The sequence below is a fragment of the Aspergillus flavus genome, chromosome 5 (genome assembly GCF_009017415.1).
Source record: "Aspergillus flavus chromosome 5, complete sequence".
Classification (NCBI taxonomy): domain Eukaryota; kingdom Fungi; phylum Ascomycota; class Eurotiomycetes; order Eurotiales; family Aspergillaceae; genus Aspergillus; species Aspergillus flavus.
In genome coordinates this window covers 2,704,797-2,727,671 of record NC_092408.1, presented here as the reverse complement: position 1 = coordinate 2,727,671, position 22,875 = coordinate 2,704,797, and the positions used below count along the sequence as shown (strand labels likewise).

At 48.0% G+C, this 22,875-nt stretch overlaps 10 protein-coding genes across 10 annotated transcripts; 3 read left to right on the top strand and 7 right to left on the bottom strand.

The window, feature by feature from the left end:
• Positions 1–748: 748 nt before the first annotated feature.
• F9C07_2108266 (uncharacterized protein) lies at positions 749–1,654 on the bottom strand (the record flags this gene model as incomplete). Its single annotated transcript, XM_071509039.1, has 3 exons — positions 749–1,215; positions 1,305–1,409; positions 1,642–1,654. 3 exons carry the CDS (start codon positions 1,652–1,654, stop codon positions 749–751), a joined length of 585 nt encoding a protein of 194 aa, XP_071364499.1.
• Positions 1,655–2,422: 768 nt separating this feature from the next.
• On the bottom strand, positions 2,423–3,008 carry F9C07_8680 (putative thioredoxin; the record flags this gene model as incomplete). Its single annotated transcript, XM_041293087.1, has 3 exons — positions 2,423–2,714; positions 2,777–2,852; positions 2,906–3,008. The coding sequence occupies 3 exons, from the start codon at positions 3,006–3,008 to the stop codon at positions 2,423–2,425; spliced, it is 471 nt and encodes a 156-aa protein (XP_041147891.1).
• A 374-nt stretch (positions 3,009–3,382) lies between these two features.
• On the bottom strand, positions 3,383–4,933 carry F9C07_8679 (putative rhamnogalacturonase A precursor; the record flags this gene model as incomplete). The annotated part of the gene is made up of 4 exons (XM_041293086.2): positions 3,383–3,849; positions 3,908–4,109; positions 4,174–4,212; positions 4,277–4,933. The coding sequence occupies 4 exons, from the start codon at positions 4,931–4,933 to the stop codon at positions 3,383–3,385; spliced, it is 1,365 nt and encodes a 454-aa protein (XP_041147890.2).
• A 3-nt stretch (positions 4,934–4,936) lies between these two features.
• F9C07_2285059 (uncharacterized protein) lies at positions 4,937–9,550 on the bottom strand. The gene is made up of 9 exons (XM_071510737.1): positions 9,367–9,550; positions 9,287–9,310; positions 9,120–9,232; positions 8,650–9,071; positions 8,278–8,573; positions 7,775–8,209; positions 7,471–7,709; positions 6,559–7,418; positions 4,937–6,488 (listed from the first exon to the last, which is right to left on the bottom strand). Exons 1-8 carry the CDS (start codon positions 9,433–9,435, stop codon positions 6,986–6,988), a joined length of 2,031 nt encoding a protein of 676 aa, XP_071364498.1. The 5' UTR covers positions 9,436–9,550; the 3' UTR covers positions 4,937–6,488; positions 6,559–6,985.
• Positions 9,551–9,853: 303 nt separating this feature from the next.
• F9C07_2285058 (actin Act1) lies at positions 9,854–11,966 on the bottom strand. The gene is made up of 6 exons (XM_041293071.2): positions 11,527–11,966; positions 11,392–11,422; positions 11,283–11,338; positions 11,186–11,216; positions 10,291–11,062; positions 9,854–10,196 (listed from the first exon to the last, which is right to left on the bottom strand). Exons 1-6 carry the CDS (start codon positions 11,531–11,533, stop codon positions 9,966–9,968), a joined length of 1,128 nt encoding a protein of 375 aa, XP_041147888.2. The 5' UTR covers positions 11,534–11,966; the 3' UTR covers positions 9,854–9,965.
• Positions 11,967–12,140: 174 nt separating this feature from the next.
• F9C07_8676 (putative cofilin, actophorin) lies at positions 12,141–12,723 on the top strand (the record flags this gene model as incomplete). The annotated part of the gene is made up of 3 exons (XM_041293080.2): positions 12,141–12,151; positions 12,227–12,527; positions 12,589–12,723. 3 exons carry the CDS (start codon positions 12,141–12,143, stop codon positions 12,721–12,723), a joined length of 447 nt encoding a protein of 148 aa, XP_041147887.2.
• Positions 12,724–13,154: 431 nt separating this feature from the next.
• F9C07_8675 (putative MFS monocarboxylate transporter) lies at positions 13,155–14,648 on the bottom strand (the record flags this gene model as incomplete). Its single annotated transcript, XM_041293070.1, has 4 exons — positions 13,155–13,946; positions 14,013–14,273; positions 14,333–14,430; positions 14,486–14,648. The coding sequence occupies 4 exons, from the start codon at positions 14,646–14,648 to the stop codon at positions 13,155–13,157; spliced, it is 1,314 nt and encodes a 437-aa protein (XP_041147886.1).
• A 380-nt stretch (positions 14,649–15,028) lies between these two features.
• On the top strand, positions 15,029–16,592 carry F9C07_8674 (putative cysteine desulfurylase; the record flags this gene model as incomplete). Its single annotated transcript, XM_041293079.1, has 3 exons — positions 15,029–15,119; positions 15,263–15,854; positions 15,911–16,592. The coding sequence occupies 3 exons, from the start codon at positions 15,029–15,031 to the stop codon at positions 16,590–16,592; spliced, it is 1,365 nt and encodes a 454-aa protein (XP_041147885.1).
• A 227-nt stretch (positions 16,593–16,819) lies between these two features.
• F9C07_2285054 (cytochrome P450) lies at positions 16,820–19,444 on the top strand. The gene is made up of 2 exons (XM_071510736.1): positions 16,820–18,358; positions 18,414–19,444. Exons 1-2 carry the CDS (start codon positions 17,245–17,247, stop codon positions 18,827–18,829), a joined length of 1,530 nt encoding a protein of 509 aa, XP_071364497.1. The 5' UTR covers positions 16,820–17,244; the 3' UTR covers positions 18,830–19,444.
• Positions 19,445–19,523: 79 nt separating this feature from the next.
• F9C07_1679118 (secretory lipase-domain-containing protein) lies at positions 19,524–22,025 on the bottom strand. The gene is made up of 3 exons (XM_041286453.2): positions 21,350–22,025; positions 21,037–21,277; positions 19,524–20,970 (listed from the first exon to the last, which is right to left on the bottom strand). Exon 3 carries the CDS (start codon positions 20,884–20,886, stop codon positions 19,618–19,620), a length of 1,269 nt encoding a protein of 422 aa, XP_041147883.1. The 5' UTR covers positions 20,887–20,970; positions 21,037–21,277; positions 21,350–22,025; the 3' UTR covers positions 19,524–19,617.
• Between the last annotated feature and the right edge of the window lie 850 nt (positions 22,026–22,875).

The following is a 22,875-nucleotide window of genomic DNA, read 5'->3' as shown; positions in this document are numbered from 1 at the left end:
GAGGCAATGCCATACAACCCAGTTTGATATATTTGTTATCGTTATTACTATTTGTACACGCATCTGATGGCTAGGTAAGCCCCCTTGATCAAATATGAATAGGTTCTTACTATTGGAGAAGCTACTGTCACCCCGTACGAGAGATTGGATATTTCCTTGGCCACATTCCATCTCTATCAACTTCCTTCTTGATCAATTATCCTAACATGAATCGAAGCAGGTGCCTCGGGACTACATTTTCTTTTGGCGTCAGGTCAAGGTTGTTCTGAAAGGGCCCGGGCTTGCCGGTTGTTTTGGGATAGTCCTACAGCTCCCTTAAGTTACGGCATATTCATCTCACTACCGCTTCCCCTGCTACGAGCCCAATAAATCAGGTCACGATTGTTACGTGTATTTTTTCGCACGGCCTATGTATTATGTCAGCAAGGTCTCTTTATAAGGACAACTCTTCCACTGTGTCCAAAGACATATGCCCGTTAATTAGAGATAGGTCATGGACCATTAATGTAAAATCAAAGGTATTGAGATTGTTACTCCTACAGAAAGCTCCGTGGACTTCCAAGACTGACGAGGAAATACTACCATCCCATGAGACAGATTACAGTATGAAGTAGAATAAAATAATTATAGATGTTGATAATCTGCGCGACAACCACAAAGCCCGATGGGAATGGAACTTCACGAAAGCAGTAAAGAGCGTATATCAAACTAGTCCGTCGTATCAGACCATCTTCTGGTGTTCCAGAATCTACTTCACACCCCTCTCAATGCCCTCCTGTACACTAACCCTGGGTTGATAACCAAGCACCCTCATTGCTTTATCACCACTAATAGTACGTGTGATAGTACTAAAACGGATTCCATCCCTGGTCATAGTAGGAGACCTCGACTCTAGCGAGACAGCCCATACTAGATACCCTATTAAAAGCCCAATAGTCAAGGCGAGCACTTCGGTACAACGATAATGTCCTCTGCCGGATTGGGTTCCCTGTCTGTGCTGCGACCTCGCGTTGAAAGTCCCAGAAAAGCCAGGGCCTGCCGTTAGTGAGATAGAAGACCTCGCCGTCGACACGTGAGTCAGGATTGCTTGGAGGGGCTGCGCCGCCAGGACGTGCGCATCGGCTACATTACCCACATAGACAAAGTCGTACAGATTCTCGCTGTTTCCAAGCTGGTACTTTGCCCATCCGCCTTGTGCAGAGGCAACTATTCTACCTAGACCGTCGATAAAACGCTCGCCAATCGTAAAGCATGGGCGGAGCGAGCAGGTGAGAAAACCCTTGTTGCCAGGCAATGGACTGTACCGACATCGACTGCAGCGTTGATGAAATTGTTTGTGCCGTCGACGATGATGCTTTGGTAGGCTGAGTCAGGGAGATCGAAGAACTCAGGTGCGGCCGTATGGAAGACTGTGACGGGTTTGCAGTGCGCATTATGCGTTGTACGTCAGCCAGACAAGAGATATTTCCCTGGTGATAGTGCGCATTGGGATGGCGGTTGCGACTTGTGTTGATGTCCAGGGAGTGGACCTCGCAGCTGGGGTCTCCTCCCAGGATTTTATGGATTATATGAGACGCATGAAGCCGTTACCCCCCGTTACTAGAAGAGGACCTAGTTTGGGGGTAGATCTAGCGGGCTCACACTGTTGAGACATTGAGAGGATCACCAGTGGGGGAGGGAAAGATCGTGTTGCGAGTCAGAGGGAAGGGCTGTATGAGCATTTATGGACTGCGTGGAGCGCCCACGTCCAACTCACCCTTTCATGTAACCATGATTTGCAATGCTCTTTGTCTTCATCCCGAAGGTTGCACCGGTTTAAGAATACCGGTATCATACAGAGGCCCGTGGAACAACCCACAGTCAAAACCATTCCCTGATTTTCTCTTTCTCGACCAATATAAAAAGGGGTATGATATGTAAATTTCCACATCCACCGTAAAAGGATTACGTGTATTGTTATTTCATTCATGTTTTGCCTTTCTAATCACTGACTCATCCCTTTTGCTCCCAAAGAAACAGTTCATAAGGTACTGAGCGGCGGTGATAGGCCACATTCAAGGCTAGATCTCATTTGAAATTCAGGGTGCTCCACTTGGCGGGACACTTTACCGTATGCCCAACGGCATAGCGGACGGGAAGCCCTGTTTTCCAACCCTATGGTCGTATGTACCAGTCAAAGGAATATTAATGAAAGAGCCGTATAGTACAGACGCGGAGGAAATGGCGGTACATAAACAGGCCAGTTACGACGGAGTAACGTGCAGGCCGAACATGACCGAACGGGTATCTTTGCAATTCTCAATGGCACCGGAGTCTATACGGTACATTGGTGTATCAACTGTTCGTAATCATTGCGATTTCCTGGGGCACAATATGCGCTTAACCGTCAACGCTGTTGTGATCCCATCTCTCAATGCAATATCTAAGCAACTTCTTTGATTCTATCCTCCAGGGCCTTCATGTTTCCGCCCACAATCGGCTCTCCATGGGGCTTGCCATCCTTGAACACAATGAACGTCGGCATAGCCCTCACTTTCATATCTTGTGCGACCTGACGGTTCTTATCGACGTCCACCTGAATGAAGCGTACGTTCTCGTAGGTTTCACTAAGCTTTCCGACGACGGGCGCGACGGCCTTGCAGGGACCGCACCAGGTAGCGAAGAAGTCAACGACGACGGGACCGGAAGAGGTGAGGGCCTTGAAGATGACAGGGCTATAGAGGTTGGGGGTTAGTTGTTGTAATTCAATGGACATAGCATGAGGGTCGTCGCGTACTTGTCAACCTCGACGACTTTTCCGTGGGGCATGGTGGCGGCGGGGTCAGAGGCACGACTCTTGAGGATGCGGAAAACTAAAGTGGTCAGTAAGATCCAATTCAAAGCAGGATATCAAGTGAAGTCATACAGATATAAATGGCTGCGAGGATAAGGTAGTATTTCAGCTCCATTTTTGTGAAGGTTCGCACAACTGTATTGGTGGAGGAGGAGGTGAGGTTCGCTTGGACCATTCCTGATTGGCGTTTCGCCGCTAGGGATCCACGTGTCACACTAGACCCAATAGGGAAATTGGCACGAAACCCTACACCGAACGCCATCTCTAATCAACCCTTACCACCCCCTTTCTCGAGGTAATGAGGCTCTATAAGAAAGGCTTTAACATTCAATTGGAGGACTTCGGGAAAGTAGTAGTCAAGTTCGGGGTAATATTGTACAGGTTTTCTCCTTCTCTCTTTCCATATGTCTTCGATTGAAGCTAGAGTACCTAATTGCACAATCTATCTGATCCCCTGCTTTCCATCCTCACCTTAGATGCGCAAATCACCAAGCTTTAACATTTCCCCTGCTCAGCAAGCCTGGCCTCTTAGAATGCACATCATAGCACTCAGGAACTCCCCGCGAGAGCGCTGTATGGCGTCGCTCCGGGGTAAAATGAAGTCGGGATAGTGGGGATGGGGATAGATGCATCAGTTCCGAAAGCACTGGTCAAATCCGCTGCCATTGTCGTAGCCGAATAACCACTAGGTGCAGAGGTCACTGTAGTTGTAGTGGCGTATGTAGCGGTAGAAGAAGAATCACTCTTGAGGCACGCACCAGAGCCAAATGCATTTTTACAGACATAGGTCTCAGAGTCCCCCTCTTCTGTCCAGAGGTCAACGTCCTCAATGGTGATATCTGTGCAGGGTGTGGCTTCTGGGCAAATGACCCGAATTGACGGTCGTGATTCGCCATCTGTCTCGGTACCCTTCCAGTTCTTAAAGGTTATGTTACGGTAGAAGATACCGTCACCGTCAACGGTATCCATGCTGCTCCACTCGCTGTCAAGGTCAAGTGAATAGGCATTTCCGTGTCCTATAGTGTCCTCTTAGAGTCATCCAGGGCCTTCTGGGGCAATTCTGAATATACGGACCAATGAAATTCTCAAACAGAAGATTTGACACTTCACCGTCGCCTCCATTGCTCTTGATCATGTACATCTGATTCGAGTTCCACGTATAGATATTGCGATAGACAATGTTACTAACATTTGTTCCACTGCCCAAGGAGCCCATGGCACATCCACCGCTCCAGTTACAGTATATGTTTTCGATCTGGAAGTTGTGGGAGCCGGTCTATCAGATTGAATTTTATATGTTAGCGTTCTTTCTGTTCCTGTACCAGCAATAGGCGCAATACCTTGACTGTGACACATTCATCCTTGTTTGTCACCATGACCTAGACGGAGGTCAGCATCCATTCTCTGTCTCACCACTCTGTCTCACCACGAAAGATAACTCACATCGTGAATCCAAATGTTATCCCCAGACACATCAATTCCATCAAGACCACCGGAGTTCCCTCCGCGGATAGCCATATTGTAAACCTCTCCATTGCTCGCATCATCAATGACGAAATGGAACATAGGTGCGTCAACCAAAGCAATATCGTGAACCGACCAATGAGACACGTCAGATATATGTAGCAGTCTTGGTGCCGTAAACTCCCCATTCATATGATACAGATACCCACTACCTTGAATTGCTCCCTTGGACGTGCTGCTGTACAGCTCAAAGTCACTACCTCCAGAGATACCAAACATATACCCTTGAGAGGTCGTGGTTCCGTTTCGGTAGATTACCCCGTCCAGCTGGATTGCGAAAGCGGTGCCATTTTCGAGAGAAACCCATTCTTGTATGAGATAGTCTCCATCCGGTATATATATGACGCCTCCGGATCCACAATCCTCGAAGGCATCCATGATCGGCTGCCCAACATCAGTTTTATTGTCGTTGGTTGCGCCATAGTCGAGGACATTGCAAGTCTTCACTGCTTTCTTGTCCGAAATGGAGGTTGAGGGACCGACAGAGCCAGATAGCTGGCCCTGCACCGTAGCAATGAGGAGCAAACAGGAGGAAAGAACGGAGAATGTTTTCGACCGCATACTGACAACGTGCATTTGCTCGTACTCACACGTTGAATGGAAAGATTACCACGGTGGGGGGCATATGCGTGTATTTATATGCTGTGCACGCGAGTCTGGCTGCTCTCATGCAAACTAGGTCTCGTCCAAGTTAGTAAAGAGGAGAACATAGTGAAGGATTCGTGCCGCCGGGCTGTCTTCTCTTAGCCTTTTCGGTAATACCCCGGGCCAGAATCGAATGTTGTTTAACTGGCGGCCATGATCCAATGTCGTGCGTAACGATAGACTTACTGAACGATGATCTTATGAAGAACGAGCTTAGGGCAAGCTTTGAGAAACTACATTACGCCATATTACGGGGCCATAATACCCCTAACGGGCATTGCCAATATATTGAATGCAAGACTATATGCTTAATTCCACCAACGAAGCCTGTGGCATTCCTAAGATATTCAAGCTGCGGCATAACATGTCCCGAGAAACATCTATTGCGGCATTGCCGGACTGAAGGATGAGCGGAGCAACAAGGGCGGACGGAGTGGGGGCGTGAGTGCTAACAAGCATCGCCTTCCTCTTAGCCGAAGTCTAACATATTACATGCAGCACAAGATGTCGTGTTCGTCGCGATGTTCCCATATCTTTTGTCTGTTTGCAGAATGGTTCTTCTGAGTGTCTGAAACTAACGAAAATCATTACTCGTTTCTACCACTATCCCCATTTGTTTCCTTTTTCATTGCTTTGTCTCTCTCTCACCCGTTCCCCCACAGCAATACCATGCTACCGTTTGGCTCTAGACAAACAGTTTTGTATATTAAACGTGGGTCGACTATCCGATCGTCACGAAATAAGTGAATCATAGTATTGACTAGTCGGCTTGTGTAGAATATGTACATGTCATGATTGGTTGTCGTCTTCTAAAGTAAATAAGGATTGTCGCATTACTGCGAACCACCTCCCGGCGTTACGTAGACCAGATACATCAAATCTACACGGAATATAGCAATGACTTTCAGAAGGCGTGTACTTCGTATGTGAATGCAATTCTTGGGATTCTTACGATCAAATAGCTTTTCTGAAGAAAGGTAACGGTGTACGTCCCCCGCTAGCATGTTCAACAGTTGCGATTTCGCTTTATGCGAAGGAGGGTCGGAAACCCACATCGACAGCGGTATGTGGGCCTTTAAGTTTACGGTGTTTTCGATTGGCGAGCAGGCAATACGTATATCTCCACATTCAGTCCCTTGAGCCTGAATTAATCAGGGTAATCCCCCGCAAGGGAGTTAACGGTAGTTCCCTTACTTGGCGTGACCAATTCTTCCAAGTTCCTTTATTGAGAACGGACAAAATGTACTAATCCAGACACCCTTCAGGGCGCAGAAAAGCACCTGATACTCCCAATCTGGTCAGTAATACCTTCATTGCACAGGTTACTGCTTCCACGGCTGGACGTGCCAGCAAAAATACGGTACCGGTATTGCAAATCCCTTCGAGAATGTCGGCAAACCCTTGTATCAGACATTCCATACCATATATCGCATGTCGGGGATTCTCGCTTTTCGCCCTTCCAAACGACATCCACACTCATGGGAACCTAATAAGTATCGGTTAATTGCTCTCGGTTCATTGAAGCATGTAATAAATGTATCGAGGTACAAACATACACTTCCAACTGGCTTGCATTCGTCTGACTTTGCTGGACATGGTGTCTCGGCAGCCTGTTTAATCTGAACGAACTGGGCCGTCTCGGAATCCTCTATTGTAGAGGCGTATAGAACCAAGATAGTGAAAGTGACAAAGTCCAATTCTTCATTTTGTGTAGTGAGTGGAGCTTAGAGAGGTCTGATGATGTGTCAAGTGGCTAGAAGCTAAGGACCAGAATTTTCAGGCCAGGGAAATGTATTCGCAGTCGGCTGGGTGAGATATTGAGTTGATGCCGTGCAATTTATATGTTTACTAAGACCATATTTCTTATTGAGCACTCCCTGCATTGTGATGGTTTCTGTGCAACCCATAGCTGTCAGTACCTAGTGTTGGTCATCTGCCATCTTGAGCTCAGTAGATTAAGTAATGCTAATACCAACTAGGTCACTATATACCCCCGACATCACCTCCAAATAAATTCACCCCAGCGGGCACCCCAGTTGCCCAAGAGTCAAAGATTGCACACATATCGTGATCCGCTAAGAAAGGAGCGTATTCTGATGTATCCGTTCCGAAGAGACTTTGTAGGCAATCGGGCTCAAAGATCGACATCGGACCTGCATCAGTCGCAAACTGTAGGCTGTCCTCTAGTTGGTTGTAGGCTCCCACACATGACTGTCTTGTTTTAACCAACTCCCTGGCAATTTGCAAGAAAGTAGAACAGATTTGATACAGACGCTCTGAGCTAGGTGATACATATCGGATGTGCTGGAGACTTTCAACTACTTCATTAAGAAGTTGGATATCGTCCGAGCTGGTCGCTGCGATAGCGTGCAAAAATATAACGATGAAGGGTGTGAAGGAAGAGAACAGCAGAACCCTGCGTATGTCAATTATATTACCCACCTTAGGGGACGTCGTAGGGAACATACCAATTAGCGTAATCAGCTTTAGTGTGGAAACCAGAGGTCTGGAAATTTCCAAAACAGCGTAAGTGGCTCTGTAAGCTAAGGCGCGCAACCCGAAAGCACTGTGAGCTGAGCTCGCCACATGCAGAACCTGAGGTGATCGGTGCGCGCAATAGCGACGTGAAAGTCGAATAGTATAGTATGTCCCAGCTATCTCGGCTTATTTTGAATATGTGATGGTTGTTTACTTTACTTGCGTCGATCTAACACATGGAGGAATTACTGTCACTAAGACACATTCGTGGTCGGGTATGATGCGCTTGCTCACCTCCTTGAATTCGGCATACCACTGTTGGATGTCAAGTGCTAATCCGTGTACTCGTCGCATCCGTTCCGGATGAGAGCTCTTGGCGGCCTCTGCGGAATATAGTTTGTCATATATTTCGCCTTGAAGCTTGGCTAGTCGAATACCCATGACAAAGGACTCATCCCACGGCCTAACCGCAGGGTCTCTGGTGATGGCCGGGTACTGTGCATCAATATCGAAATCCTGCATACTTGAAGCTCGCCCAAAGTATAAAGACATATGCTTTTCAAATACGTATGTAGTCCAAAATAATCGCCGCATGTTTTTCGAATTGCCTGTGTTATCACTGCGATAGGTTATCTCGCGATGGTACCCGAGCATCTGGCAATGACTAGCAGCTGCAGAGATGAAGGTGGAACACAGCAATGGCTTTGCTTCATCCTGCGCTTTTATAAACTGGCCGCAGTGGCAGAAGGGGCCAACAAGTCAGTTAGCAATACTTTTCTACTTATTAGACAACTTACCCCCATGATCAGTGCGAATATACTTTCAAAACTAGGGATTGCCAAAACATCGTACGACTCGACCAATGTATTGAAGTTTTGCTCACACGTGGACATATGCGCCTTGAGATCAAACTTTTGACACAAGGGGCTTCCCAAAATCGTAAACTCTTTCAGGAGACTAAGAAGTATTCCGTGCATACTGGCTAGGTGACCCGTTGAAATTGGCTCTGTTGGGAAATAAACCCTCTGGCAAAGTCGCTCGACCAAGGTGTGATCGTTTATCGTGTATGAGCAAAGGAATATAGGACGATTAACTATGAATATCAATCCGAGTCCATATATCAAGCGAAAAAAAAAATGGCCCTTTTATCTCTCATGCTAGTTACTTACTCTTTATTTCTTGTAGAATAGCAATAATTAGGTCGAGGGGTAACAAATGGTCCAGCGTGGGCAAAGACCGTGCCGCAGGAACACGAGACATTCGATATCCTGTTCCGAAAGAGGATCTTGTTGGGGTCTGGAGCAATTTCTTCAGATGAACTAACGAAGTCTTGAGATCCGATTGTTCCCCGGCGCCTTCAGAATTGGCTGTCTTCTGAGCTACATCGCTTGCGAGGATAGATTGGCCGGTAAACGAAGAGATACCTTCATACACAGGAGCAATGCAGGTCGGTTGCGGGACAACTTTCTCACTGCCAGCCGAGACTTCATCCGGTGTATCATCTCTGCGATGCTCCGATATACTACGCTGAGTTTTCAACTCCTGTTCCAGCGAAACAAGTCGCTCTTCTAGACTTTTGATTTGTCGCTGCCTGACACACAATTAGTTCTTAGCTCCATACTGCCTTTCAAAAGCTTACAAATCTCGCTCCGATCTAGACCGGGTCTCCGACCTAGGTTTCGGGCTGGCCTGTTCGCAGGTAATGCCGGACGTCCGGCAGTTCGAACAAGGGACACAGCGATCACAGCGAACCTCAATACCTTCTCTTTAGCTTCGTGGTCTCCGGCTCTACTGGGAGGTCGGTACCTTGCGTATCTTGCACCCCTCGCACTGTAAATCCGTTAGCTAGCATACTTAGGACTATTTTCCTGGTCCATAGATCATACTGCACGAGGGATCACGGAAAGCCGGTGCTGTCTAGCTTGGATCGTTTCTCTTCTCTCTGGCCCAGTCATCGGTGCACTTTTTGGAAGGGTTTATCCCGGAAGATGGAGACAATGTGCAAAATGGAGGAGAAGGAGAAGTTGAAGAAGCATCCGGTTCCCCTCGGATGCCTGGGCCCGCGGCTTCCGGCTTGTCATTAGTATCCGCGTCGTCGATTGGTTGGAAGATCCAGGGCATCCGCATTTCAATATAGTATGGCTACTAGTATGGGGCCCAGTTTCTAAGCTCTATGTTGTGGAGATCATTCATTTGTTTGTTTCTTTTCCTGTTTTAGACTGTCTCTGTAACAGACCTAGTGTTTGAGACCGAAAATCACGTTGCCAAGACTGCGACGGACTCCGTGTCTACGACATGCAACCCCAGTAGTTTGTCCAAGATATCGCATGTTCTTGTCTGTTCTGCTGCTTTTATATATCACGAATTTCCAATGCTTACAGAGTATGAATAAATATATGACATTGACCTATTTCACGCTACTGCTACTAATATCAGACTCGGTTCCCGCAAATTTCCCCTGCCACCGTGACCACCACATGACTATCTAGAAACACTTCCGATGCACGATAGAGGGGCCACTCTCATCATACTCCTGTTTCGAGATCCACATTTGCTGGAATGTAGAGAGCGAGGCAAGAATCGAGCCACCGATCCAAACCGAGTACTTCCGTTCCGGTGGAGCAATGGTCTTGATTTTCATCGACGAAGGAGATAGGTTTACAAGCTCTTTATGCAGTCGGTCTGCAATGCCTGGATAGAGAGTACTGCCGCCAGACTGGATGGCAAAGGACAGTAAGTTTCGCGTACTACTCATCCCATTCCAGAAAGCAGAAGCAAAGATGGGAGGGGAGAAGGCTGGAGACACATACCATGACGATATTACCATACAAGTCCTTGCGAACGTCGACATCACATTTCTGAATCGAGTTGAACGTAGTCTCGTGAATGCCACCTTGTTCGATGCCAAGCAAGCTCGGCTGAAACAAAGCTTCGGGTGCCCGGAAGCGCTCATTTCCAATTGTAATCACTTGTCCGTCAGGGAGCTCGTAGGACTTCTCGATACTGGAACTCTTAGCGGCTGTTTCGAGCTCCTGTTCGAAATCAAGCGCCACATAACAGAGTCTCTCTTTGATGTCGCGCACTATCTCGTGCTCGGCAGATGTGGTGAAGCTATGGCCGCGCTCTGCTAAGATTCGCACTAAGTACTCTGTCAAGTCACGGCCCGCCAGGTCCATCCGAGCGATAGCGTGTGGCATAGAGAAACCTTCGTAGATTGGAACCACGTGTGTGACTCCATCGCCGGAATCAAGAACGATACCAGTAGTACGGCCAGAGGCGTACAAAGACAACACAGCTTGGATAGAGACATAGAAGGCTGGCACATTGAAAGTTTCAAACATGATCTGAGTCATCTTTTCCCGATTAGATTTCGGGTTAATGGGCGCCTCCGTCAGCAGAACGGGGTGTTCTTCAGATGCCACGCGGAGCTCGTTAAAATACGTGTGATGCCAGATTTTCTCCATATCATCCCAGTTGTTAACGATCCCGTGCTCAATCGGGTAGTGGAGTGAAAGGACACCACGTTTAGACTGTGCTTCGTCTCCGACGTAGGAGTCCTTTTGGCCCATGCCAATTATGATCCTATGGCAAACTTTAGCAGCTTGATCAAACCCGAAGTGGTAGACGATCTGGGATAATTTCTATCATGCTAGTTGGGCTTCGATTGCTGTGCTCGTTTGGGAAAAGAAAAAAGGAAAGGATTACCCATGGTGACGCGGACGTCCAATAAGGGAAGCTGTCCGAAATTTTGTCAGCTCTTTACATGTACTAGAATCCATGAGAGAGGAAATAAGTGACTCACGAAAAACAGCGCGGGGAGCATCATCGCCAGCAAAGCCAGCTTTGCACATTCCGGAACTGAATGGATTGAATTAGCATATACGATCAGCTTTCGGATGTGACCATCATACCCATTATCAATAACAATGGCAGCAGTTTCGTCTGTAAGCTCATGAGTCACATTAGCATTCTGTGAGTGATATAGACGTACAAAAGTACGTATGTAGTATGCCCTAGGCCAAGAGAAAGAAATTATGGTTTATTACCGTCCATGATGGATTTGATGTGATCGTCCTACCGAATCAGGGAGCTTCGAATACAGATAGAGTCTGTCGACACTGAACTATAAGAACGATAGACCAAATGATGAGATCAGAGGTAGCCACGGTATGCGAACTTCCTCGCAAATATGGCGATAGCTACAACGTACTTATAGATAAAATAACGTAAATGCCTAAATGGTTTAGTCTAGGCTGCCCAAATACTCAGGATAGCATCATGAATTCACGACGTAGATGAATGTGAATACGCAATAACATCTCCAGGCAACAGACCCTTCGTAACATTGATTGCGCGTCGCAATGAGGATGAGTTAGGGTTCATGGTCGTTATATCTGCTCGGCATCCCGGATTGCGCGGCCGCAGGTATCCGCCAAGCAAATCAGCGCAGCCTTCCTTAGGCATTCATTTTTCTATGGAATAAAGCAGCCTAACCAGAACCATCATATAAAGTGAGAGTCACTTATCGGATTCAGTGATTGCCAGACAAGCACTTTATCAGTCTTTGACCTATTTCAGTTTCTAGCGATCAATATGTCGGTATGTATCGTCCTCGTCCCTGAAGACTTTCGCTTACCCAGGTCCGTCTTGACTCTTGTAGATGCCATCGGGGTATGTTGCTATATATACCACCCCTTATTAGTAGATTACACATTCCCGGCTCCTTACTAACTGAGCTATTAACAGCGTTTCCATAGCGGATGAATGCATCACCACCTACAAGCAAGTCCGTTCCGGAAGAGGGGCGAAAAAGCCAACATTCGTGATTTACCGGATCTCAGACGACCAAACCGCTGTTGTAGTAGAAGATTCATCTGCAGAACAGGATTTCGAGGCCTTCCGTCACAAACTATGCTCCACGGTGGATAGCCGTGGCAACCCAGCCCCACGTTATGCGGTTTATGATGTTGAGTATGACCTTGGAGACGATGGTAAGCGCTGCAAGACAGTGTTTATAAGTTGGGTGCCTGCTAGCACACCTCTGAAAGTGGGTTCACCTTCCCTTCATTTATTTACATATTTAGGCCAAGTCTGAGCAGAGGATATAGCTGTGCATGCTTTACGCGAGCACCAAAGAGCAGCTGCGGAGCGCGCTTGATGTCAAATTATCCATCCACGCAGATACACCTGATGAGATCGAATGGAAGACCGTGCTAAGCGTGGCCAGTGGGGGTAAGGCTTGAGACATGTGCTAGGAATTGTTCGTGATATATCAGAATGAAAGGAATTGGTTTGTTATTAAGATATACTTAACTCTGGGTTAATGTAGATGCTTTTCAGTGAAACAGCGCTTTTTGATGCATAATCCCGAGAAGCTAAAGCTGATTGAGAGCCGAGGGACCGGTACCATTATATTCGGTGTGTATAATGTGTGGATGTGATAGATGTCGTAGAAACTTTTGTAAAACCCCGTAATTTGCTTTTCCTTTCCCTTTTTTCCATTCCATCACTTTTCTATTGGTGGGGCGCGAATGCGAGTTCTATCTTCTGGCGCCATGCAATCGTGAGCACATCATTGGTTCCACATAATGAAATAATTCTAAGTGAGACAAATGGTGACAGATAGGTATTGGACACCATGAAGCCCTAGATGCCGGACTTGCCATTCCTGAGCTTAGATCAGTTTAAAGGGTCTTCCCACTACGCTTAATCCACCAAACAGCGCAGTTATTCCCGTAAAGATAATGAGGGTGCCGTAAGTGGTGCCATAGGCAAAAGCTGAAGGGTCATAACTCCATGAGCCCTTGATCAGGGCGTCACTCAACGGTCCGCTGACAATGTTTCCGATTCCTCTGCCAGTTGCTAAGAAACCAAAGACAATTGAGGGATCCGCTAGTTGGCTCTTCTTCACCACCTCGTTCATGATGGCCGGCCAGGTTGAGGTGAAGGACCCAGCAAAAAGGCCATAGACAACACAGAACATGTAAAGGGGCGCCAACGACACGGAAAATCCCCAGAGGAAAAACACAGCAAGGGTACTACCGATAGTGGACACTAGGATACAAGTAGTCGCGTGGTACCGATCAACCAGATGACCCATGGCGATGCATCCAAAGACCGATGCAAGGTTGCATAAGATGACTGTCAGAGACGCCAAGATACTACTGGCACCCAGAGTGCGTGCGATGGTAGGTAGGTAAATCGTCGGCAAGAAATATCCTAGGGCCTCAACGATGTTACCCATTTGGAAAATGAGGAAAGTATGCGACCAGAGGAAACTCAAGTCAAACGCTCGGACGCTGGACGCACGCGAGATGGGCAAGCGAGGCTTCACATAATAGAGTAGCGGAGCAGCCAATAAAAACAGAGTCACAGCCCAGATTCGAAGGGTAGTTTTGTGGCCGTAAGCATTCAGGAGCCATTGAAGCACCAGGGGAAGCACCACACCAGAGACACCAGTTCCGGCCTATACGTGGATTAGCTAACGTCATAACGAGGATAGGCAAGTTGAGGGTATCTAAGGAGCGCTTACCCACATGGTTCCAAATGCAAGACCTCTTTTGTGCACAAACCATTCATTCATGAAGATAATCATGGGTGAGTAAGCAAGGTTTCCCCCGATCCCGTAGGCAATGCCCTGGGTTAAAATTAGGTGAGTAGTATTCGACGCGAAAGAGCTCAGAACGAGAGCCAGACACATAATGAGAAGCCCTGCAGGAGAGCACCACCGCTTAAGAACGGGGAATCCCTGTAGTAGGGCGAAAGTCAAAGGAGAGATCATGTAGTTTACACCCTAAGATAGAGTTAGGCTATACAACCTCGACAGTCTTTCAGCGAGAATCAATAGCGCACCATCATGCATGTTCCAATCACGGCCGTGTTACCTGAGCTCTTGAAAGGCTCATGTGTGCTGTAAAAATCCTGGAAAATGCCGTATGCAAAAGCGAAACCTGAAACGAGCCGTGAGAACGTGATAACCCGAGTGGAAAGAGTTGAGAAACTTACCCCAAACAAGAGCCTCCATCACGAAGCCTGCTGCCAAGAACAACCACGCATCTTTGCCACCATCCACAGGGGGTAGTTGAAGTTCATTGTGCCGTTCGTCCGTTAAGAGACTGGACCCGGTGGGGTCTTCCTCTCTCGCAGAATGGCGTGTTTCTAATTCCATAATTAGTCGCTAGGCAGAATAGTAATGTTCTCTTTGAAGAGAGAATCCACGTGCATACAGAGATGGGATGAACACGACTATTCGGAGGAGTCTGTAAGAAGCAGTCTCCAAATGAGCAATGGGATCGGAGTGAAGACCCTTGGGTCATGTGCACAGACCACAACAAGTATTCGGGATGAGATTCCGACGGTCATGTTAAGGGCGTGAAAAGTGGGGTTTGTCACTGACGATTCCAGGTGGTTTTATTGGCGGAGTAGTCTCAGTGAAATAACCTCTTTCTTTCAATCTCCATCCTTGTCGAACCTGAGCAGTATTTTTAAGTACTCCGTATGTCACGTAATAACCAGTCACCATACTTGGTTCAATAGACCCTAGGAAATATGGCATCTCCTTCATACGAACGAACTCCATTTGGAGCACCCATGTTGAAGCATTTCCTGTTCGATCCCAAATATAAAAATCTCAACCATGGTAAGCGCATCAATATCATACTATGACCTTGTTATATATATAGTTGAGTGCCTGGGCACTATGGAAGTATATATTGTCATTTTGTCATTTTCGGTTCTTTTTTATTTGTCAATTCCTATATAAATGCTTACACCATACACCAGGATCCTTCGGTACATATCCAGCCCAGGTAAAACATGCGCTCCGTAAGTACCAGGACGAAATCGAAGCGAGGCCAGATGCTTTCATTCGCTACACCCATAATGAATTGCTTGATGAGTCGCGTCTGGCAACTGCCAAAATTCTCAACGTCCCTGTACAAGAACTGGTGTTCGTGAAGAATGCAACAACCGGAGTGAACACTATCCTCCGAAATCTCAGCTATAAGGAGGGAGATGTGATTATATACTTCGCGACCATATACGGGGCAATCGAGAAGACAATCACTTCGTTGACCGAAACCACCCCGCTTCAGGCAAGAAAAGTTGACTATACTTGCCCTATTACCCACGAGACGCTCGTGCAGATGTTCAAAGATGTTGTGGAACAAGCTCGATCCGAAGGATTAAACGTGAAAGTGGCGGTCTTCGATACTGTGGCTAGTCTTCCCGGTATGAGGTTTCCTTTTGAGGAGTTGACCAGAGTCTGCAAGGATGAAGGAATCTTTAGTGTTATTGATGGTGCCCATGGAATCGGGCACATTCCATTGGACCTAAAGGAATTGCAGCCCGACTTTTTCACGAGTAATTTGCACAAGTACGGCTCAACGAATCCTGGGAATAGATCGCAATGAAACTAACGATGTTGTACAGATGGCTCTATGTCCCCCGTGGTTGTGCAGCTCTCTACGTTCCTGTGCGCCATCAACATCTGATCCGGACGACGCTTCCAACATCCTGGGGCTTTATTGCGGATCCCACGTCATCCACGGCGGACAAGCCGAATATTCTGACGCCGGTTGGGAGCCAACGGTCTGCCTTTGAAGAGCTCTTCCAATTTGTGGCTACGAGCGATGATGCGGCTTATCTGACTGTCCCTGATGCCGTCCGCTTCCGAACTGACGTGTGCGGCGGACATGACGCTATCTTTAAATACCTTGAGGAGCTTGCCATCCAAGGCGGTGACATTGTCGCAGCTGCACTCGGCACGGACGTCCTGCAGGAGCCCGATCTTCGGGCCGGGGATAAGAGCAAGCTCCGTCGGTGCGGAATGTCCACAGTCCGATTACCGATTCCTGTTGGTGGACAGGAGGATGGAAAGTTGTCGTCACCTTATCCTCCGGTGGCTGCTGAGGATGTCAGCAAGGTGGTGCATTTCCTGCAGGTAACTTTGAACGATGAGTTTGGAACCTTCGTTCCAGTTTTCCAACATGGTGATTGGTTATGGACGCGTCTGTGTGCTCAAGTATATTTGGAGCCAAAGGACTTTGAGTGGTTAGGAGGAGTGTTGAGGGGTTTGGTTGAGAGGGTCAGGAAGGGAGAATACCTCGCATAATCCACTAGACTAGATTGGGTAATGCTTGAGAGGTGTGGCGTTCGCCATGACGGTCAGACCGAGAGGCGGTGCACTTCCTACCTTAGGTTAAGGCTTAAACCTCCCCCTCTAACTCGAAACTGCTTAGATTCTGACAGATCGAGTACTAGTCGGACTCACATGCAGAAATTATGATGATGATGACGATGATTATTCAACCTTTACTATCCTAGAATATTATATCTCTATTTCTACTATTTTATCCAGTAGAACTGAGTACTATAGGATAGCCCTGAGATAATCCTCGGGGTGACACTACAGTGATATCATATAACTAAGACATGAACGAATACCTTTCAGTCCGGGTTTCTGTGATTAATGATTATTCATAGGACTCGGCATAACGTGAGACTATTCCCATTTGGTAAACCTTGCGAGAGAACTTTGAATCTGCTACATCATTAGCCTCGGCCCTCTTTGTTTGCGGGTCCGCCTACTTAAAAGCTGAAGAGTTCTATGGTTGAAATTCGGCAAATGCTCCTGCGAAGGTTACACTTGCTGGTGCGGGTCCTTGCCCTGAACTCTTTGTCTACTTACATCGAAGGTATATAAAAGCTTCCCCACCACCCCGGTCCACACCCACCTCCTTGATCTCGCGGGCGACTCAACCACCATGATCATGAATTCTTCTCACTACCCAGTAGCCCTGCTTGCAGGCGCTGTGGTTTTCCTTGTTTATACTGTGACCGCTCTCCAGCGGAAATATATCCAATACCGCATAGCCCGCGCGAACAACTGTCAACCGGTACATTGTCAAGTCAACAAAGACCCATTTCTGGGCCTCGACAGCATTCACAACAACCTCGATGCCGCCAAAAAACACGTCCTCCTCGAGCGCTCGCGGTCTCGCTTCCGTGAGTTTGGCAACACCTTTCGTGCCAGACGTCTGCGGACCCCCATCATCGTCACGTGCGAGCCCCAGAACATCAAAACGATCTTGTCCCTCAAATTCAAAGACTACGGACTCGGCAATCGCATCGACGCTTTCGGCCCCTTGCTCGGCCATGGCATTTTCACGACGGATGGTGACCACTGGGCGCAGTCGCGCGCCATGATCCGTCCGAACTTCGTCAAGGACCAGGTTGCGCATTTGGACATCTTCGAGGAGCTCATGGCCGATTTACTGGCCTTGATCCCGACCGACGGCACCACGGTTGACCTGCAGGACCTGTTCTTCTGTTACACAATTGATTCGGCTACGGAATTCCTGTTCGGACACAGCGTCCAGTCCCTCAAGAAACGCCTTTCGGGTGTGAAACTGGACGACAACGACTTCGCCAGTTCGTTCAATTATGCGCAGGACGCGATTGCAAAAAATACACGTTTGGGCCCGCTGAGACACTTTTTCCGAGATACCAAGGCGGAACACTGCAATCAGGTGTGCCACAAGTTGGTCGAACAGTTTGTCGAGAAGGCGTTGAAATACCGTGCCAATTACGACGAGGAGAAGGCCGCGACAGATGACGACAAGAAACAGAGGTACCTGTTTCTGCAAGGGTTGGCGCAACAAACCGGTGATCCTAAGCGGATTCGGGATGAGCTGATGAATGTGCTTCTCGCTGGTCGGGATACTACGGCATCGCTGTTGAGTAACATGTTTTTCATGCTGGCGAAGAACCCCCGCATCTGGAACAAGCTGCGCGAGGAGGTCGCCTCGTTGGAAGGTCGCGCCCCGACTTATGAGCAGTTGCGCAATCTCACCTATCTCAAGTACTGCATGAACGAATGTGAGTTTCCAGGAATAAGACCCCTTTTTTGTTCTTCCATCGGCTAACCAATCAGCCCTGCGTCTCCACCCCGTCGTCCCCTCCAACGCCCGCTTCGCCATCAACGATACCGTCCTTCCCGTCGGCGGCGGCCCCGCTGGCAACGCGCCTGTTTTCGTCCCCAAGGGCTCCATCGTTGCTTACAGCGTATACTCGATGCACCGTCGCGAAGACTTCTACGGCCCCGATGCGAACGAGTACCGCCCGGAGCGCTGGGCCGATCTCCGACCGTCATGGGAGTACCTGCCCTTTAACGGCGGGCCCCGTATCTGCGTCGGCCAACAGTATGCACTTACCGAGGCCGGCTACGTCACCGTGCGTCTTGCACAACAATTCTCCGTTCTTGAAAGTCGGGATCCAGGTCCGTGGGAGGAGAACTTGACCTTGACATTGTGCTCGAGAAATGGAACAAAGGTCGCCTTGAGACATTAGGTAGACCATGAGCATTCAGTTCTTTCTTTTTCTTCTCTTTAGCGATGAACATAATGGACCACATGGGGCTTTGTTTCTCTTGGGCATTCAGGTTTTGATATGAACGACATGCCATGACCAGATTGATTATTCAGTCGAGCAATACATTTTCGGATCGTAAATAATTTCATAATTTAGTAGAAATCGAACTTTCCCAATGCAACTGTACAAAACCATACCAGCATCTACTACCAACTCAAGTCTGGAGAATACCAACACATCAACAAGAAACCCCAAGTAAAAGACCAACCTCGCGTGACTGATTGACGTGGATTACAGTTTCGAATAAAGTTTAGGCAACATTTTCGCTTGTTGTTCCATTGTCCCGTATTCGGGCAATTTGATTCATTCCTGTCACTCCGTAATGGGCAGTTGAATCGACGATCCTTGACCGCCTACTGATAGAATTAGGTAAAAGGTAAGCATCGGTGTCGGAGTAATGATAATCCGAACATTATATGAACACAAAGCGAAGTATATTGGCAGCAACTCTAAAGATATAGAATAAATACTAGACTGTTGGAATATTACACGAACACGAACAAGAACGAGTAAGTACATTATTCAATGGAGGAAATTTTCAGAGAGATAAAATAGCTCATTTTGTCTAGATTTAGTAAGTTATACAGACTAAAAACAACCTCCACTATATATATACATCATGACGTAGTATTAACCGTATAGTAATCATCAACCTATGATTTGCATCATACAACACATTCGTCCAAACATGGCTCATATTTAGCATTTCACAGCGCCGAATCAGTGATATTCACCGCAACATCCCTGAACGTGCACCCCTGGGTCTGATACACACTAGCATACGACCCATCCAAGACAGAGGAAACGAACTGCAGCGCCCTAGCATGGCCATTTGTACCCTCCGCAGAATGTCCGCCGATAGAATTCCGCTCATACAAGATATTCACGCCGACACCGCAGTACCTTTCCAACAGCGCATCCGTATCGCCGACAGGACTGACCTCATCATGGATCGCCTTGTACGCATAGATAGGGATCTGCGGCACGCCATGGTATCCCATATACCCGTCCCGGTTCAGCGCATACTGCACCACAGGAGCCTTGAAGGTGTCACTGCCGTTGACGAAGTAATCGTATATGTTCTGTCCTGCGAAGAAAGCCTCCGCCTGGGCGATTGTCATGTTTTGTGATAGGAGGAAGGTCGTGCGGTTATACTTTCCCTCCGGGTTTAATTGATCTACCAGGTATTTGTAGGTAGCTGGGTATTGACTGGCTAGACCGAGGACTGCTTCTGGGATGAGTCCTGCGTTGAGGTTCCCAGTGACGGTGTTCATTACATTCGTGATGTTGGGTGTGAGACCGCCGAGTGCAGCTCCGGCGAGAGAGAGTTCGGGCGCGTATTGCACCTGTAATTCGGTGGCCCATTCGCTGGCGAGGGCGCCGCCGGAGTATCCCCATAGAGCTGTGCGGGAGGATGAAGTTTTAATGTTGAAGGCGGTGGTGTTGGAGTTGAGGATACTGCGGATGGAGTCTAGTGTGGCGTGGCCCGATTGGACACCCGCCGTGAAGGAGGCGAGAGGGCCTTCGTAGTCCGGGACATTGACGTACCAGCCCTGGCTCAGCGCGAGGGTGACATCGATCGGAGGCGAGCTGTACATGGCATAGCTGGGGCTGGCATCGATGCTGTGCGAGTCATATGCGATTTGATATGAGAGTACGGAAGTGTTGCCGGGACGAGGGTTGGAGGGAACGAAGACAGTAGTCACGGCCCACGAAGGGCGATATTGGCTGTCCGTGGTGCGGTAGACGATATTGTATGCTGCTGAAGCATTACCGACCAGCGCTGTCAGATTGCCTGGAACGGGTCGTAGGCGCAGGATGGCGCCGGGACGGGTGCTCTCGTAGCCATTTGGGGCGCTGTAGAAGGGATCTGCACTGGGAGGGAGAACTACAGACGATGGGTTGGTGGTAGGCAACCCGGAGACTAAAGATAGAAGACTCCCAATAAGAGGGAGTAGACGGACAGGGGAGAGCATGGCGTGCAGGGGTGGGATGGGGAGACGGTGAAAAGCTCATGGAACCACGGAAAAAGAGCAGCTTAAGTATATTTGTTTATTATGCTTACAGCCATAGGAAGCGATTAGAATAGCTGATCGCGCCAATGGGAGGGCAGCGGGATGACATACAACTTCGTAGAATAGGTGGAGAAACTCCGTCGGAAAGCCCGGATCAGTCGGCCTCGTTCGGTGAGACTAGCCCCAAGAGATGATAGCTCCTTGCCTGCAGATGCGCCTACAGATGCTTGTTGCAGTCAGCCATATTCTTTGGGTGGGTCTCGAAAGTACTAAAGCTGATGGTGTGATTGATCTTTAGTCGAGGCAACAACGGTGTACTGGATCAGGGCTCCGAGCCTCCCGTGACTCGCATCTTAAGCACCAGTTTAGTCTACCGTGTACTTGCAGAAGTCGATATTTTTCTCTCAGCTTTATATATACTTACCAGGTACATTGGAATAAACTCGATACTTCTACCAGCAACGACTACTACAACAAATTCAGCCCCCAATAAGCAGCGAGTCAGCCTTCAGCCTGATGAGTGTCTGACTCCAATGGTGTGAAATTACCCAATAAATTTAGGCGTCCAGAAGTTCGTATTTGAACATCTATTTTCAGCGTCTTTGTTAGCTGTAAATTCACCCAAGCTAAAGTATTCCCTCAAGGAGCACAACTAGGCGTGTGTGAGCAAGACAGTTGAACCCACGGATACAACTTACGGCCGGTTGTTGGAAACCAGTAGGGAATCGTGGTGGGTCCGAAAGCGATCGCTTATAAATCATTTTCCTGGCACGATCTTACGACTTATTTGCACTAGTCGTAGAAGTGCACTGGCTCTATGATTCTCTACTGATATCTGAACGGGTCTGCGACATTCCAAAAATTCTAGATGCGGCTCGGTGAAGATATTGCCAGTGTAAGATGGGCGATAAGGAGAGAGGAACAGGATCATGACTCTAACGCGTCTATGTCTTCCCTGAATTGGATCTACCTAATCTACTCATTATATTTCCTGTAAATGATACCGAGAATGGTATTGCTGCATTAGTTGACCAGGCATGGACCACTTGCCATCTGCTTTCAAACACTAGGAGTCGGCCAATAACATATGTGATTAGTCGTTTTGCAAATACTTTGTCCAAATCTACCTGGTATTCGGTGACAGCAAGTCAAGATTGCCGCTGGCTCGGACTGAGTAGCAAGGTATTATTCTACGTACACAGTATATGCATTCAAAGCTTCATCAGGCGTAGTGTAAAGAACGGTATCCTCTCGATTTGTGACTAGGAGTTTGGTACTGACAGAACCCCTCCGGTTGCTAGATCTGCAGTCTGCAGACCATCACGTAGAACCGCAAGCGGGGTCGGCCGCTGCAGCCCGAATATAAGCTCCTTTGGCCCTGAATCTGCATGCTGGCTGTGGCGCTGTGGGTCTCTGCCTAGACAATCATGGCCCGCGTGCCGTGAATGGTGTCTGTGTGAACCTTGATGGCGGGTTAAGCCTTGAACAAGGCGCTCAATCACTGCGCCCAGACAGGGGAAACCTGTTCTGCTTCTAAGTTAAGAAACAAGTGAAGAAAGTGGCTGTTTGAGGGAGAATTTAGGTATCGGGCGTCTTCTTTGCACAGAGTCCTTGATAGACCTGACCTGATACATTATGTGAACTCTCTCAATGTCACGACTTGTCTAATTGTTAGTGATGATCACTCTGGTGGCGGAGGTTACACTATAACGGAGTACATCGCTGAGTGGTAACCTGTCCAGAAGGACGCACAGGTGATTATACCTTCTCTCACTGATGTGAAGCCTTGTTCTACAAATAGAGGGCTTGGCTATACTGAGTTTATGCGCCCGAATCTGCCTCTGCTTGCCAAGAACAGCCTCCGGCCTCTGGACTGTTGCCCGACCACACTGAACAAAGACAGCATAAAGAGATGGCTTACGTGACAGTAATTAAAGGACCTAGAAGCGC